General features: G+C 45.4%; 1 protein-coding gene across 2 annotated transcripts in view; it reads right to left on the reverse strand.

Annotated features, from left to right (window-relative positions):
- LOC130127473 (carnitine O-palmitoyltransferase 1, liver isoform-like) overlaps positions 1 to 15,765 on the reverse strand; it is a 34,366-nt gene extending 18,601 nt beyond the window's left edge. For both annotated transcript variants that reach the window (XM_056297129.1, XM_056297128.1), the window contains exons 1-6: positions 15,656 to 15,765; positions 7,847 to 7,992; positions 7,050 to 7,189; positions 4,377 to 4,548; positions 2,809 to 2,910; positions 1,586 to 1,723 (exon numbers count right to left, since the gene is read on the reverse strand). In XM_056297129.1, coding sequence (XP_056153104.1) covers positions 1,586 to 1,723; positions 2,809 to 2,910; positions 4,377 to 4,548; positions 7,050 to 7,189; positions 7,847 to 7,987 — 693 coding nt within the window. In that variant the 5' untranslated portion in view covers positions 7,988 to 7,992; positions 15,656 to 15,765. The remainder of the gene's footprint in view (positions 1 to 1,585; positions 1,724 to 2,808; positions 2,911 to 4,376; positions 4,549 to 7,049; positions 7,190 to 7,846; positions 7,993 to 15,655) is intronic.
- Between the last annotated feature and the right edge of the window lie 1,368 nt (positions 15,766 to 17,133).

A 17,133-nucleotide genomic window follows, 5' to 3' on the forward strand; every position in this document is an offset into this window, starting at 1 on the left:
TGCTGGATTGGCTGAGGGAGCATGGTCTGCTGCACCCGAAGAGCTGTGCCCGAAGAGGAAACACCAAGGACGGTCTGACAGGACGCAGAAGCGGGGCAGGCTAAGCTAACTGCTAGCCCATGCAGACCGGCAGTTCCGACAGTCATCTGGCTGGCATTCGTTCCCTTGGACAGTGATTTTTTTTGGTTAGTTTGAATATATGTGTTAGTTTGGATATGTGTGTTCTTGTAGTTATTGGATATGTGTTTTTGTCTTTGTGTTGCACTGCTGTGGGCTGAGGGAAATGATATGACAAATAAAGCGTTCCTGATTCCCGAGAGTGACGGTTCAATAAACTTCATTTCCTTGATTCCCAACATGAGAAGAAAACAACAGTACAAAGCTCAAAGCCATAACGTGCCTGTAAAGTCATGTGACCATAGATTCATGGGACTATAATGTCAAAGTGAAGTCCCCGTGAAGGAACAAAATAACAGTGGATGCAGTCAGAGTGAGGCAGGGCAGAGGCAAGAAGGTGTGTGTGTTGGGGGTTCAGCCGGAGGAGACTAACATGAGGTACCACACACAACAACACAACACAACATAACCCAACACACACACACACACACGACTTATTATGAGGAAACTAACAGCTCCAATAGTAGCAGTCACATGACCTACACATCCATCAGGAATGAATATTTCAGACCCCAGCTTCACACAAGCAGCTACTGCATTAACGGGTTATCTAAGGCCGCTTTTCCACTGCATGGTACCAGCTCGACTCAGCTCAACTCTGCTCTACTCGCTTTTTTTGGTTTTCCATTGGGCAAAAGTTAGGGACAGTACCTGGTACCAGGTACTTTTTTTGGTACTACCTCCGTCGAGGTTCCAAGTGAGCTGAGCCGATACTAAAAGGTGACACGAAAATACCACTAAACCATAAATAAATAAAATAAAACAAATATAAATATATGCATATTTATTTAAATATAAATAAAATCTTTTAAAAAAACAAAACTAGTCAACACGCCCACAAATGACCAGCGGGGCTTTGCCGTGAGGAGATACTATCTGCAGTGGCAAACGAAATCCACAAAAGTAAAGTGAGTAGAGTCGAAAAGGGTCGAGTCAAGTTGAGGCAGCACCATGCAGTGGAAAAGGGGCATAAATGCGCATTGGATGGCTGGAAAACTGACACATATTGGACATGTGAAGTAAATGTAAAAACTACAATCCTTAAGATTTACATGTACGTAAATGATCTTTATGATACTTTCTATCTCAGATGTATTTAAGACAATGAATGCTTCTACAAGTTCATTACTGTCGGGGATGAGTTTCCCTGTTTCGAGATCAAGCAAAACTGTTGTGGCAAACTGAACAAACCCGTAAAAAACCTTTACCAACAGATCGCACAACATTAAAAAATACTAAAACTCAGAGTCAACCATGTTTTTTTGTCTGACAGTTTGGCTGCACTGGTGATTACATTTCGTTTTGAACTGATCTCTGGGATTTACACTGGTCAAACGTCAGTGAACATATCAACGGCACCACAGATGTCAGTACATTCGCGCGTAGGGAATAACACTCGGACACTTACATAGTTTGAGGCCCAGAGGGCTTTGAGTTTGAGGTACCATTGCAGTCTGTTACCCAGGTTGCTCTCAAACTCAGCAGCCAGAACCTTCATACGGTCAAACTTGCTGGAGTCCATCAGCGGACGCACAGACTCCAAATACTGCACAGAGAGAGAGAGAGAGAGACAGAACGAGATGAAATGGTCACCCACACAGCAGCGAGTGATGCACATATGCTGTTCTGCACCCATTCTGCCCCTACTCCCATGTGCAAATACTGGAGTGTGAGTATCTAACCATACATGAAGTAAATCTAAGTATGAGGAAGCCAGAGAGGTACATTTACACAGCTTGCACGAGCATTTAAATGTAGTATAATTGATGTATAAACTGATAACATCTGTTATTCTGTCCATGAACAGAAGACAAAGCTGGAATTGTTTTTAGCCAATAGGAGTGTGATATTGCACAAGTCTCTGTATCTTTAACAGTCTAAATGTGTGCTATTTTTGGCCTGTTTGTTTACTGACTGCTGCTGTGACCTCGTTTCCCCTCAGGCATTTACATTGTTGTCTGACAACCATTTGGTTAAGGCCTACATCTTTCTATGCTGGGCTGGACTCAAATCCCACTGCAGCCTTTTCAAACATCTCCTGTTCTTTCATATTCCCACCGTCTCAATTTACAAAAATCCTTCAGGTCACATCCTGGTGGCTCAACCAGCTAAAGACATATATACTACGTGATCATAGACTGGCCCAGTCATTGGTTTAAATCCTGCCAGCCATTCTCTCCCAAAGTTCGAACTCTAAGTAGCCCTACATGATGTTTAATCAAGTAACTCCGTCTGAACTTAAAAACCTTCCGCTGCTTTAGGAGATGTGCTGTTATTTCTTTGAAATAACAGACTTATAAAAATATTTAACATCTGCTTTTAACATTATGAATGGACTGTGTTACATTTAGTTTTGTAAAGGGATTGTTGTATCATTGGTTGCTATGCATGCATTGTGGTTGCTATGCATTTAAAACCACAGTAATCCCATAGCAACCACTGGTAAACACTTCCTCATGTCAAGCAACCACTTGGATACCATTAGTAACCATCTGTTAACCACCTTGCCAATACTTAACCTATGTACTCTCTCCAGGAATTGGACCTTCTAGTTTTAAAACTTAGTGGTTACTGAGAGCAACCAAAGCTGTGGAAACAGGAAGATGTGGCCAGAACTCGGTGACCTCTCACCCTCTTGACTGTGTCCTTTATGGTGGGTACAGGCAGGTTGGGAAGGGAGCCCTGGTAGCTGTATAGCAGCGGCTGTCTGCCTGAAAATATCCGTACTAGTGCCTGCCGTGGACACACACACACACACACACACACATACAAATTAGAAGACACTCAACAGTTGCACGACTTTTAGTAATCTTTTTCTAAAACCATCAATTAAAGATTAGAGAAGTGACCTCAGCCTCATCATAACCGACCAGTGGCCTCATTTATAAAACTCAGCGTGGGGTGTTTGGGTACCGTAGCGGTCTATTCCGTTGCCTATCAACACGGGGATCGCCAGTTCGAATCCCTGTGTTATTTCCGGCTTGGTTGGGCGTCCCTACAGACATAATTAGCCGTGTCTGCGGGTGGGAAGCCGGATGTGGGTATGTGTCCTGGTCGCTGCACTAGCGCCTCCTCTGGTTGGTCGGAGCGCCTGATTCTCCCACGTGCTACGTCTCCCTGGTGAAACTCCTCATTGTCAGGTGAAAAGGAGCAGCTGGCGACTCCACATGTATCGGAGGAGGCATATATATATATATATATATATATATGCCTATATATCCATCCATTATCCAAACCACTTATCCTGCTCTCAGGGTCGCGGGATGCTGGAGCCTATCCCAGCAGTCACTGGGTGGCAGGCAGGGAGACACCCTGGGCAGGCCGCCAGGCCATCGAGAGGGAGAGAGCGAGAGAGAGCGTTTAGGCTTGCTTACTTTATCTGAAGATGAAGTCCATGTGGAACCTTATGTAACATGGGGGGGTCATTTCGATAAGGCAATTCAAGATGGCTGGCATAACAGCTCTTAAGAGATGGCTGCAATATTCCAGACCTATCAGGCAATTCACCGCGTTGGAATGTCCCAGTTGCCGGAAAGCCCTAAGTGGTCAATAACTGGACCTGCACAGGGATGGACTTGTTCCACCGGGTGGGTTGTTCCAAAGCTGTGCCCAATTCAGCACAGATATCTAAGAGAATGGCTCTTAGTAACCTGGATCAGCTTATTTGCCATTCATCATCATGGGCTAGCAAGTCCTCATGGTCCCTGAACATACGTTCATGTCTAAAGCTTCAATTTGCCAAGTCTTCAAGCAATGCCAAAGCAGCCACAATTTGGCATTACATATCATCATGAGCACTGTAGCCCTTGTGCCAATCAACGAGATTGATTTCAACATCACCTTATAAGATCATTAATAGATTAGTGGACAGGTGGTGGTGGTTTCACCTGTTTTTCCATTTGAGAACTGAGATTTATTTCGTGATCTCACCATCGGGCATCACTGATTCCTGTGTCGGAACAACTTTGCGTACGCTCTACACATGGGTGAGAGGATGCATAGAAATGTGCACCTTTTTCCACATAGAATTTTCCTACAAATCCCGACGTTTGCGGTGAAAGATGAGTACGCACATTTCAGCCCCGTTTACACAACTTTTTGCACATAGCAACCTTTATAAATGAGGCCCCAGGAGATGGGGGGGAAAAGGGTGGTGTTGGCTGAAGGGGGTAAAGTGAAGCATGTGCGGTGACACCCACCACCCAGACTTTGGTGGTGTTGGACATCTTGCCGTGTTGCTCAAACATCCAGCGGTGGTACGAGAGCAGCTGCTTCAGGCACAGCCGCATGGTGAGGATGAGGGAGAGCCACAGCATGGTGCTAAAGAGCACTGCGGAAACCACCGTCTGGCACTGTGTACTCATAGACTGGCTGGAGAAGAGGAAGGCAACAGGGGTGGGGGAGACAATCAGTCAAGCTTCAGTTTAGGAGCATCTTGTACATGAAAATGCAATGAGCTTCACGTGAGTGTTTTTTGAGTAAACTGAGTAGTGAGTAAATTGAGTAAACTGAGTAATTTCCCCTCAGGGATAAATAAAGTATTCTGATTCTGATGAGTGCATTTTAAGTATGTGTGTATTTGAGTGTGTTGATGGGCAGTGTTGCAGCAGGATACAGACCTGTGTGTGTGTGTGTGTGTGTGTGCGCAGAGTTATTTCACACGTTAAACCAGCGAACTGAATAGAAATAGACACAATCAAGCACTAATACCTCTCCTCATCATTAATAATATGTGCATGTGCACACTGTGAAAACAACTTCATTTCTTATAGTCACTGCTGTGTTAGTTCATAATTAAACCCCAGTTTGAGCTGTTAAGGTACTATTCTGCCGGTAAAGATCCTCCACCAGCTTGTCCTATCACAAGTGCTTGTTAGACCCAATAACTTCACTTCTCCTTTGAACATATACCACTACCTGCCTTCTTCTTCCTAATGTATCGCTATGGTGAACATGTAAAACGGTTTGTGCCACATCATTTTTTCTGTAACAGCCCCACCTGACAGGGGCTATTAAAATGAACAATTATGAAAATGTTTATGATTTGGATATTCACTGATTAGCGAGTCCTTAATACAACAGTGATATAAAGCTTCAAATAAAGAAGAAAAAGCAGCATCCAGGTGGCGTGACGGTCTATTCCGTTGTCTACCAACACGGGGATCGCAGGTTCGAATCCCCATGTTGCCTCCGGCTTGGTCGGGTGTGCCTAGACGCCGTTGGTCGTGTTTGCGGGTGGGAAGCCGGATGTGGGTATGTGTCCTGGTTGCTGCACTAGCACCTCCTCTGGTTGGTTGGGGCGCCTGTTCGGGGGGAGGGGGAACTGGGGGGAATAGCATGATCCTCCCACACGCTACGTCTCCCTGGCGAAACTCCTCACTGTCAGGTGAAAAGAAGCGGCTGGCGACTCCACATGTATCGGAGGAGGCATGTGGAAGTCTGCAGCCCTCCCTGGATCGGCAGAAGGGGTGAAGCAGAGATTGGGATGGCTCAGAAGAGTGGGGTAATTGGGCGGATACGATTGGGGAGAAGGAGGGGGGGACTCCCCCCCCCCAAAAAAAGCAGAAAAAAAACATAACACTTGCTTACTTGTAAATCTTCAAGATTGTAACTTTGATGGCAAAAAGCAATAGTGACTGATCAAAAAGTAATTCTTTACTGACAGTGAAATAACTTTGGCTCTATGTGCACATATCCTCTTTGGGTTCGCTTATCAAAGTTTGAAAAAAATGTTCTGAAGCATATTTGACCACATAGTGATTAGGCTGGTAGAAGAGAAATTCAAAGGTTCCTGTGTGGTGGTTTGCCAATTAAAGCTGGGGTGGGAAGTAATTTTTTGGTGTCATTGGGCAAAAATTCCATAATAACCTTTCAGCATATTGTAATTTAATTGGTCTGAGAGAAAACTAGACTTCTGCACCTCATCTTGGCTCTGTATTCAGGCTTTAGAAAATCCAGCCTGTGATGGGAGACTTCAGCCAATCAAGGGTCATTTCAGAGAGGGGTTGTTCCTATTGGCTGTTCTACAAATGCAGATGCACATGTATGCGATCAATTCGCATCCGCCCCGGCTTTTCCCCCCATTTTCTCCCCAACTGTATCCGGCCAATTACTCTACTCTTCTGAGCCGTCCCAGTCACTGCTCCACCCCCTCTGCCGATCCGGGGGGGGGGGGGCTGCAGACTACCACATGCCTCCTCCGATACATGTGGAGTTGCCAGCCCCTTCTTTTCACCTGACAGTGAGGAGTTTTGCCAAGGGGGAGGTAGCACGTGGGAAGATCATGCTATCCCCCCCCCACTTCCCCCTCCCTCCCCAGTTTCCTCCCCCCGAACAGGCGCCCCGACCGACCAGTGAAGGCGCTAGTGCAGCGACCAGGACACACACCCACATCTGGCTTCCCACCAGCAGACACGGCCAATTGTGTCTGTAGAGATGCTCGATCAAGCCGGAGGTAATCTGGCAATCCCCGTGTTGGTAGGCAACGGAATAGACTGCTATGCTACCCAGACGCCCCCTCCCCCCCAAACACACACACGAGTGTTTTATTTTCAAACAATCAACAAGACCAGCTTGAAATGGGTGGTTCACATGAACAATATTAGTGTAACTAAGATATTTCCTTTAAAAAAATGTTATATATAGATAGACTATCAACGACGATACAAGTTTCACGAGTCTCGCTTTGACATTTCCTGGTCGTACACATTTGAATTATATGCCCGTACTCTTCTGGTGGGAGGGGCTTAGTGGAGTGAAATGAGGCAGCAGAGAGAGGTTTTGCGTTAGAATGTTCAAGTTGCCTACTGCAGCTTTAACTACCTGAGTATGAGTAACCCAGCTCTCCATGGTGACTAATCAATGAGGTTTACCTGACAGGCAAGTGCTCCTGGATTTTGGCTATTAGTCCCATGGAGGGATCGGAGCGTGTGTACATGGTGGCCAGGATGGCTATGACCACAAAAAGCCAGGAGGAGGGGCTAGCGGGATACACCCCTGTTATCACACTGTTCTATTAGAGAGAGAAAAACAGAAAAAAAAGAGGAAGTGAGAGCAAGAGAGAGAGAGAGAAAGAGAGGGAGAGAGGGAGAGAGAGAGAGAGAGAGAGAGAGAGAGAGAGAGAGAGAGAGAGAGAGAGGGAGAGGTTTAAATTCCATTTCTTCCTAGTCACAGTGTCACGTTGACATGGTAAGTGATAAAGCACTGTTGTTTAAACACCAAATATTAGATACTCTGCCTTTATTTGTGCTGCCTCTAATGCTTAGCTACGGGACGGGGGTGACATACAAACAGAGCAAAAACCAGACAAAGGTATGAGTACGTCAACAGACAAAAATTTGCAAAAACAAGAGGAGGAGGTTGATATTTGAGCTGGAAAAAGTGGCACAGTGCTGACGCTGGATGGCTGGGCGTCACGGTAGAGAAGCATTTGACTGAAAGTATGTCATCGTCTCCCTGAGATGCTAGCTTTACGCTGAGTTAGCAGCACAGCTGAGCCCCGTCCCAGCACAGGACTGAATCCAACTAAACACACAAACAGCAGTGAAACTACACTGTGCTCCATAACGCTCAGCGGGTACAGTAAGACACTAACAGGGGCAGGGGTTTATTTCCCATTGAGTCCAGCAGCAGAGCCAGGCACTGACGGGGTCAGGGGGTCAGTAGTCACCTTGAGTCTGATGAGGCGTTTCCTCCAGGAGCGGAGGCCTGACAGGTAGATCTGGGTCAGTGCCTGATGGGACAGCTGGAGGTCGATGCCCTCTGGGGTCACCGTGAACTGGAAAGCCACCGCCTGGTGAGCTTCTGCCATGATATCTGGGCCGGTAAGAGAGAACGAGAGATTAATAAAAAGAAAAAGAGAGAGAGAGGAGAAAAGAAAGGGACAGATAGAGATAAACAGACTGAAAGTGAAAATAAAAAGAACTGCTCATAATTTCCCTGCGTAACTTCCCTACGGGGCTCAATAAAGTAATCAAAAATCTCAAAAAATAAAAAATAAGGCTAACACTGAGTTCACAGAATACTCACACCCTGAGAAAAGAGTTTTTTCAGCCTGTCCGGTCAAAATTAACCTTAAACACAAACACTTGCAGTGAACACAGACAGTGTCAGTGTCCCTACTGAGCTCAGCAGAACATGGCGCTCCTGTCAGACTGACTGACGTCATCAACTGAGATCAGGTAAACCGGCTGGCCGCTATCCTTGTTTTACCTGCACCACTCAAAACAGCACACAAACGTCCAAACCAATACCAAATAAGTCCTGTTAAATCTACTATACTTTGTGTTTACTTGGTTTCAATCAGTACCACTTGGCAACCACATATTCCGAAGTCGTGTATAAATGCTTCAGGAAAGCAGAAATACTACACATAAAACTGTTAAAAACTGACCCAACATCCGGATCGAAGCTTTACTGCCCAGAGTTCTCCCAACACCGACTTACGACAACACACGCCATCTCGTGAATTTATGGCGCCAAAGAGAAGAACTCTCTCCATTGGGAAATACAGGATTTTATCGTTCTGTGATGTCACTGCATGCACCACAACATCAACCTGTTTGCTCTTGGAGTGTCAGGTTTGAAAACAATAATGATCATTATTTCTGACAGTACTTCCATCTGAGTAATTCAACCCCCCCCCCCACCCTACCCAGGGGGGCATATGGGAAACATTATCTCAACAGCTGCTCTTTGCTGACAGAATGGCCCATTTGCAGCCGTCTGCAGCAGTGGCTCAATGCTTAGTGAGTCGTGCTCGGAGCTGAAGCAGCCACGGCACAGCAGCAGATAGGACGAGACCACGGAGGTCGCAGCCGTTACCGTGAAGAGACTGGGAAATGATTCGTCAGACTATCTGGCCACAGTTCTGCATCCTCAGAACCATCCAATACTTGCGTACTGTCAGAGGGAGCTGACAATATCCAAAGGGACTGGATTCATTAGGCTGAACCTGATGAGGCTGATGGAAATGTGCTGACTGGAAGCAGCCGCGGACTGGGTGTTGTGCTTTTTATTTCAGCCAATTACCGCTTGCCCACAGACAGCACTGACTGATCCATGGTCCATGGATAATGCCCTGAGGTGCAGCCAGTCTCAGAGGACTGAACACACCCACACAGGCTACTACTGTGGGTCTAAAAAAGGCAGAGGCATGCATACACACACACACACACACATCTCCTCTCCGAATCCCAGTGGGGCTCTAGAGACTACTCTAGAGCCCCAGCTCTAGAGCAGTCGCTGGCAGGGAGGGCCAGAAGAGAATTTGAACCACAGTCCCATCAGACCCTTGCAGACAGAGCACACACAATCAAGTCCGGGACACGACTGCCTACAACCTGACGGGGGTATGTGACGAGGTTCAGACACTCTGGATCGGAAGAAAGACACTCTGGGAACAGCAATCTAGATAAACAAGTCATACATATGAAGCCTGACACTCGATCAAATCCAGATTCTCTTTTCAGAGCCACACACAGTCTTTAACAACCTGTGTTGAAGAGAATCACAGCGAACAACAAGCTCCATTTTCCTGCTGAAATGCACATACACACACATACACACGATACAGCCGGTCCTTGTGACCCGCTCCTGGTTTTATCTGCCACCCTCCACCACTCCCGCCCGATGGAGGCACTTAATAAAATAACTGCATCTTTATCTGCAGTTACACAGCAGACAACTTCTGTAAGTCCTGCTTTCGTGGAACCGTTAGTTGTTCCAGAACCAAACCGTGGTCATGTTCCTGTTCTGTCATTAGATCAGTCAAATGTAGTGAGGCAAACAACAGACAGAATGACCAGCCAGCCGTATGACATACTTACTTCTAATGCAAAAACCAAATTGTTGCCTCGGCAGTCAGACAGGCAGAAACAGGAAAATACATCCACAGGCTACGAGCCAGTAAATACGGCTTCTTCCCCGACAGGCACGGCGCTAACAGTTATGTAATACACACTCCTTCTCAGGAGGGGTCTCAGATGTTCGCCTGGACAAATATTCTGTTCCCGAGTGAAAGCCCCGAGACTGTACACAGTGACCAGTTTTATTTTTATTTGTATTCCCTCTCTCTGCCATTCTCCATGCACAGATGGATGGAAAACTACCAGGCAGAGCAGCAGGAGAGAGACAGACAGACAGACAGACAGACAGACAGACAGACAGACAGACAGACAGACAGAGAGCAGTAAGGAGAAAGAGAGAGAGAGAGAGAGAAAGCATTAAGGACAAGAGACAGAGAAGAAAGACAGAGAAGGAGGTGAGGCACAAAAAGAGAGAGAAATAAGGAGAAAGAGAGGGAGACAGAGAGAGCGAGAGACCGTAAAGGACGGGAGGCAGAGAAGAAAGAGAGCAGGAGGTAAGGAGCAAAAAGAGAGAGAGAGAGCAGTAAGGGGAATGAGAGGGAGACAGAGAGAGAAGTAAGGCGAAAGAGGGAGGGAGGGGGAGAGAGAGAGTGTTAAGGAGAGGAGACAGAGAAGAGAGAGCAGGAGCTGAGGAGCAAAAAGAGAGAGAGAAGTAAGGAGACAGAGACAGAGAAATGGGGGGGAGAGGGAGAACAGGGATGCATGTAAACTAGGTTAAAGGTAAGCATTCTACTGACAGCAGGACATCCAGCAGCTGACGTATGGAGCTACAGTAGAGGGTAACGTATGGAGCTACGGTAGAGGGTAACGTATGGAGCTACGGTAGAGGGTAATGTATGGAGCTACAGTAGAGGGTAACGTATGGAGCTACAGTAGAGGGTAACGTATGGAGCTACAGGGTAACGTATGGAGCTACAGTAGAGGGTAACATATGGAGCTACGGTAGAGGGTAATGTATGGAGCTACTGTAGAGGGTAATGTATGGAGCTACAGTACACGGTAATGTATGGGGCTACAGTAGAGGGTAACGTATGGAGCTACAGTAGAGGGTAACGTATGGAGCTACAGTAGAAGGTAATGTATGGAGCTACAGTAGAAGGTAATGTATGGAGCTACAGTAGAGGGTAACGTATGGAGCTACAGTAGAGGGTAACGTATGGAGCTACAGTAGAGGGTAACGTATGGAGCTACAGTAGAAGGTAATGTATGGAGCTACAGTAGAGGGTAATGTATGGAGCTACAGTACACGGTAATGTATGGAGCTACAGTAGAGGGTAACGTATGGAGCTACGGTAGAGGGTAATGTATGGAGCTACAGTACACGGTAATGTATGGAGCTACAGTAGAGGGTAATGTATGGAGCTACAGTAGAAGGTAATGTATGGAGCTACAGTAGAGGGTAACGTATGGAGCTACAGTAGAGGGTAACGTATGGAGCTACAGTAGAGGGTAACGTATGGAGCTACAGTAGAGGGTAACGTATGGAGCTACAGGGTAACGTATGGAGCTACGGTAGAGGGTAATGTATGGAGCTACTGTAGAGGGTAATGTATGGAGCTACAGTACACGGTAATGTATGGAGCTACAGTAGAGGGTAACGTATGGAGCTACAGTAGAAGGTAATGTATGGAGCTACAGTAGAGGGTAACGTATGGAGCTACAGTAGAAGGTAATGTATGGAGCTACAGTAGAGGGTAACGTAAGGAGCTACAGTAGAGGGTAACGTATGGAGCTACAGTAGAGGGTAACGTATGGAGCTACAGTAGAGGGTAACGTATGGAGCTACAGTAGACGGTAATGTATGGAGCTACAGTAGACGGTAATGTATGGATATGTCTGTACAGTAGATAGATGGCTGACTGGTAACATGCACAGACATGTCAGCCAGAGCCACGTCAACCCAGACACACAGGAGGCGGTTTGCTGTTTAGCCTCCAGTTGTGTGTCAGCAGCTGCAATGTAAAGACAATTTAAAGTCTTGGTTTAAATTAGTTTTTAGCTGCAGCAATTTAACAGAAACAAAGTGATCAAAGACAGTTTATTTAAAAAAAATGCAAGAGGGGAAGAGATGGAAATCTGCCATTTACAAAATTATGAAGACGGACTTAAAAAAATCCTTATTCAGAATCCAATTTTTCCATCAGCTATCTTAGACCCTTTTTGTTTTGAACTGTCTTTTCACAAAGAACGACAGAGCTAGTCAAATGTCATGTTAACACCAAATATGGAAAGCATTTTTATGGATAACAGGTGTTGGGGAAAATACAGCGGCGTTAAACTGTCTCCAACCAGACGGTTTCATATAACCGGACATATTAAATATATTAAAGAGGCTTTCACACCTAGTGTTTGGATTTTCTGAACTTTTTGTTAAATTCATATTTCTTCCGCCCCCCTTTTTCTCCCCAATTATGGCCCTGTGATGGCCTGGCGGCCTGTCAAGGGTGTCTCCTCGCCTGCCGCCCAATGACTACTGGGATAGGCTCCAGCATCCCCGCGACCCTGACAGCAGGATAAGCGGTTCCGATAATAGATGGATGGATGTGTGCGGCCAATTACCCCACTCTTCCAAGCTGTCCCGGTCGCTGCTCCACCCCCTCTGCCAATCCCGGGAGGGCCGCACACTACCACACGCCTCCTCCGACACACGTGGAGTCGCCAGCTGCTTCTTTTCACCTGACAGTGAGGAGTTTCGCCTGGGGGACATAGCGCGTGGGAGGATCACGCTATCCCCCCCTCCCAGTTCCCCCTCCAAACAGGCGCCCCGACCGACCAACCAGAGGAGGCGCTAGTGCAGCAACCAGGACACATACCCACATCCGGCTTCCCACCCACAGACACGGCCAATTATATCTGTAGGGACACCCAACCAAGCTGTAGGTAACATGAGGATTCGAACCAGCGATCGCAGTGATGTTAGGCAACGGAACAAACCACTATGCTACCCGGATGCCCCTGAATTCGTATTTTTTGGACATGTTTGAAAGCCCCATGCAAGACCTGGTGCACCAAACCAGCCCAAAAGTCTTAAAAGCCCAGGGTGAGTTAAGGGAAAGATGACACTATATAATATAGTGCACAGTGGGTAGCATAGTGGGTTTGCGGAGGCATGCTGAGAGCTTTGGAGATACAAAAAAACCTTAAGAAACAGATCGACAAGGCAAGGTGAAGGATCACCAGCAATTTTTAGCAACTTTATTCATTTGAGCCCACAACACAACTTAACAATAAATCTTGCACTTTAATCTTCTGCCAAGCTCTTTCTCCTCTGGTAGCTGGTTAGCAAGCTAGGAGCAACAATAACACCCTGCTGTGAACCCACAATACTCGAATGTTCACCAATAGGCGCACTCAGTTAACGAAAGACAAACACAATTCAATGTGTTGGACTCGTTTCGGTCCTGAATTTTAAAAAGGGAGTCAAATGTGAAAACAACCTCAACCCTCCATTCCTGAAACTTGGTTGCATGTAATCTCTTCAATATACACAATTCAAACCGGGAAAATAATCCAAGGCACTTCATCTGTGCAATCTGGACGGGTTAAAGTTCAAGCGTTGAAAAATTGGTTTGACCCATCTGTATCGCCTCCTTCCTGTTCAAACATGCCAACAACAGTATCTTGAAAAACACACACATGCACACCAACGGTAGCTCACTTATTCTGCTGTTATCTCAGCTACTGTCCTTACCGCCTGTCAGATGAGGATAAATAAAAGCGCAGTGCAATATTTAAGGCCTCGGCGTCACTATGGCAACAAGCGAGGAAGCGAGTTCCCCAGGTTACCGCCATCACAGAAGTGTTGCGTAATCTCAGTTTAAGTGAGAACGCTTATTCTCCTCCATCTCACCATGAGACCCCAACGTTATATCACACATTTAGCATTGTATGCCAAACACAATGCTCAAGACCCCAAATATTTTCGGGATCTGAGTTGACAATATGCATACCGTGATTCCCACAGTCAAACGTCACGGTCATCAATGTTGCCATAATAATATCTATTAATATGGACAGCCTAATCACTTTGCAACGCATCAAACTGTAATTACTTCAAAGTAAAATTAACTGTTAATCACATATACTGGTTGTAGTCTACAGTCCCAGATCATACAGAATTTCTCTCACATCTTAAACTGGGTGGACTTCACCTTTAACACCCAGCATTTTCACTACAGGGTATTTAAGTATGGTTTCACACAAAGTCAACTCCCTTTTTGTCAATGTTTGACTTGAGTAAATGAATAATTTCAGTTCTTTTAAGGAACCCGGTCTAAGGCTATTTTACTGAGTACAACACAACCTGTTTGTTATTCAGAGTCAACGTGTTCCTCCTGTGGCCTGACCTGCCTTGACATATAGTCTGCACTCCAATTCTGCCAACCCAATGGTCTAAAAACAAAAATGTAAACCCTTTATTTTTTCTCTTAAGGGGAACAGGCATTGCCTTTAAGACACTGGTATGTTCACCCCACATATATGCTGTTAAACTGATATGTTATCACATTATCTGACTGATACATTGATGGTTTTGTTGCAGCTTTTTCGTCTGCTCTCAAATTGTAGTAGTCATTTGCATTAATATTAGTAACCTTTATTTGGTCTATCCCTATAGCCATCTACAAATATGTAAATCTCATTTTAGGCTGGATCCTGTTATCTGTTACAACAGCAGCCTAGATCCCCACAGGGATTACGCAGTCTGGTGTAACAGGATCTGATGGACCCTAATCTTCCGTAATCTAACATGATTGTAGCCGGTTGTTCAAAGGAAACTTTGGATTGAGAGGAAATCAGCTGTAAAACCTGACGAAAAGCAGTTAAATAACCGTGCCAAGCCAGATATTGAGCTGTATGAAACGACCACGATAACTGGCATTAGGGCCAGTATGGCTGTTGCCATAACATGTACAGTAAACAAATAAACAGACTCCACAGTACAGTCTAGCTAATGCAAGGCAAATACAAGCAGGGCCACACAATGACCTTGACATGGAGGAAAAATAAAAAGTGAAACTAAGCAGAAAAGATGGCTGATCTTGTAGGAGGTTTGACAAATAATTCTATGGTTACATAAAGCCAGTGTTGAGTCAACTTTCACTAACTCATCATGTTGGTACCTGCTATTATCACTGCTTCGTCTACACGTGCTGTGACTTTTGTTATAATAATATAGATCTGCATAATAGGGGAGGGAGAGAGGGGGGGAATGGATCTATCCATCCATATTCAGAAGGTATTTATTTATTTGCATTTTACATCCAGCTACATATTTTTAATGTTGCATAAAGAAAATGGGGGGGGGGAGGGAGAAACGCTATTCTACCACGCATCACTGGTCTCCCGGTGCAGAAAGCAGACGTGCAACAGAGCGGCGAGATGGGCTGGTTGGTCGGTTATATTACCGGTGAGACTGGCATTTTTAGCTAACGCTCAACCCCGGCACATCTGAATGGATGTTAGCTCCTGCTAGCGCTGGCTAGCACAAATCACAGGATGGGAATGAAGCGGCCAAGCGGCCGGACTCAGTCTCGACCGGGAGAAGAAGACGCGGTAAACAAACGATAAACAACGACACCGCGTTAACGCGCATGTAGTTTTCAATTGCGTACCTGTTGTTTGACGGAGATGTGGAAAACAGCAACTTCTGACGTCGACTCCGGGCTTCTTCTTTTTCTTTTTTTGGTTCACCACTACCGGGCCCTCCTCCTCCTCCTCCTCCTCCTCCTCTCACAACCGCTCCTCATCCGAATGCGAGCGTATTATCTGTAACGGTCAGTGGGGGGCGGGGGGCGGGCGAGAGAGAGAGAGGCAAAGACAGACAAACAGACAGATAAACAGAGAGAGAGAGAGACAGAGAGAGAGAGAGACAGAGAGACAGAGAGTGCGAGAGAGAGAAAGAGGGAGAGAGAGAGAGAGCGCGAGCGAGGGAGCTATTGGCTCGGCCTCCGTTGGCTCCACCTACTGGCAGATGGACATTACCGGGAGACAGATGGAACCAGGGGCTGCAAAAGTCAACGAAGACAGGAAGAATCACCTATAAGAAGAGCTTTATCTTTTTAATCAGATTAATTTGTGCAAGGAAGGGAAAAAGAAAACGAGAAAGAGGGAGCCAGTTTGACTGAGATCACTGAGTAGTTTCTTCTGGAATCAGGAACAATTTATTATGGGTTATAATTACCTTCTTTTTATCTATGTACTTTCACTTACTGTTAAGTACCTGGCATTGCATTTCAATATGCGAAATTTCGAGTAAAAAATCAATAACGTTTGGTTGACTGATTGTGTAAGGAAGGCCAAAATGAAAGCATGACTTACTACGGGTACGCCGATGCCACATTCAGAATTCTATAGCCCAAATACAAAACATACAATGACAGGCAGCATGTGTATAAGAATAAAGGCCCTGATATGGCAATATTAATTAGTCAAACTGATTAGTAATTATTATTATTATTAAATCAATTGGTAAAACCTCTGATGTAGGGTCTATGTAGCTTACAGATTCACTTCTTTTCCTGCTTGTTTTGAGAGGTAGGAATGAAATTTACAAGGTACTTGTGAACCATTCATAAAGGTGGAAGTAGGCTGCATATTATGCTCTGTGTCAGACGGTGGTGGATAATAACACAGCTTTTATGGGAAAGGTAGAACACAGAAACGTAAACCCAAAGAGTAAACAGACACATACCCTATTTTAACGGTTTATTATTATAACCATAACAATAAGGTGGCTCTCTCTTTATTTTGACCATCAATTCAACCATAATTGTTCTTTTTTTTTATCACAGGCAATAGTTATAATAGTGCACTTTTTATATTTAAATTATGATACAGACATTTCAATTTTTTAACACCTTATTCTACTGACCCTTAGGAATGGAGAATAGTTTACAATCTTAGCTAGAGTTAGGTCAATGGACGTGGAGGTGACGGTGGTGATGACGGTGACAAAGATGAAGGTGAGCAATCATAAAGTGTGTACTGAACAGTGAAGCTATCGACTTCGTACAGTTTCTCTTGTGCTGATGACGGCTACACAGCGGGTGAAGGCAGGCAGACAGACAGACGGACAGACAGACAGCTCACA

The sequence above is a fragment of the Lampris incognitus genome, chromosome 17, assembly GCF_029633865.1.
Source record: "Lampris incognitus isolate fLamInc1 chromosome 17, fLamInc1.hap2, whole genome shotgun sequence".
Lineage (NCBI taxonomy): Eukaryota > Metazoa > Chordata > Actinopteri > Lampriformes > Lampridae > Lampris > Lampris incognitus.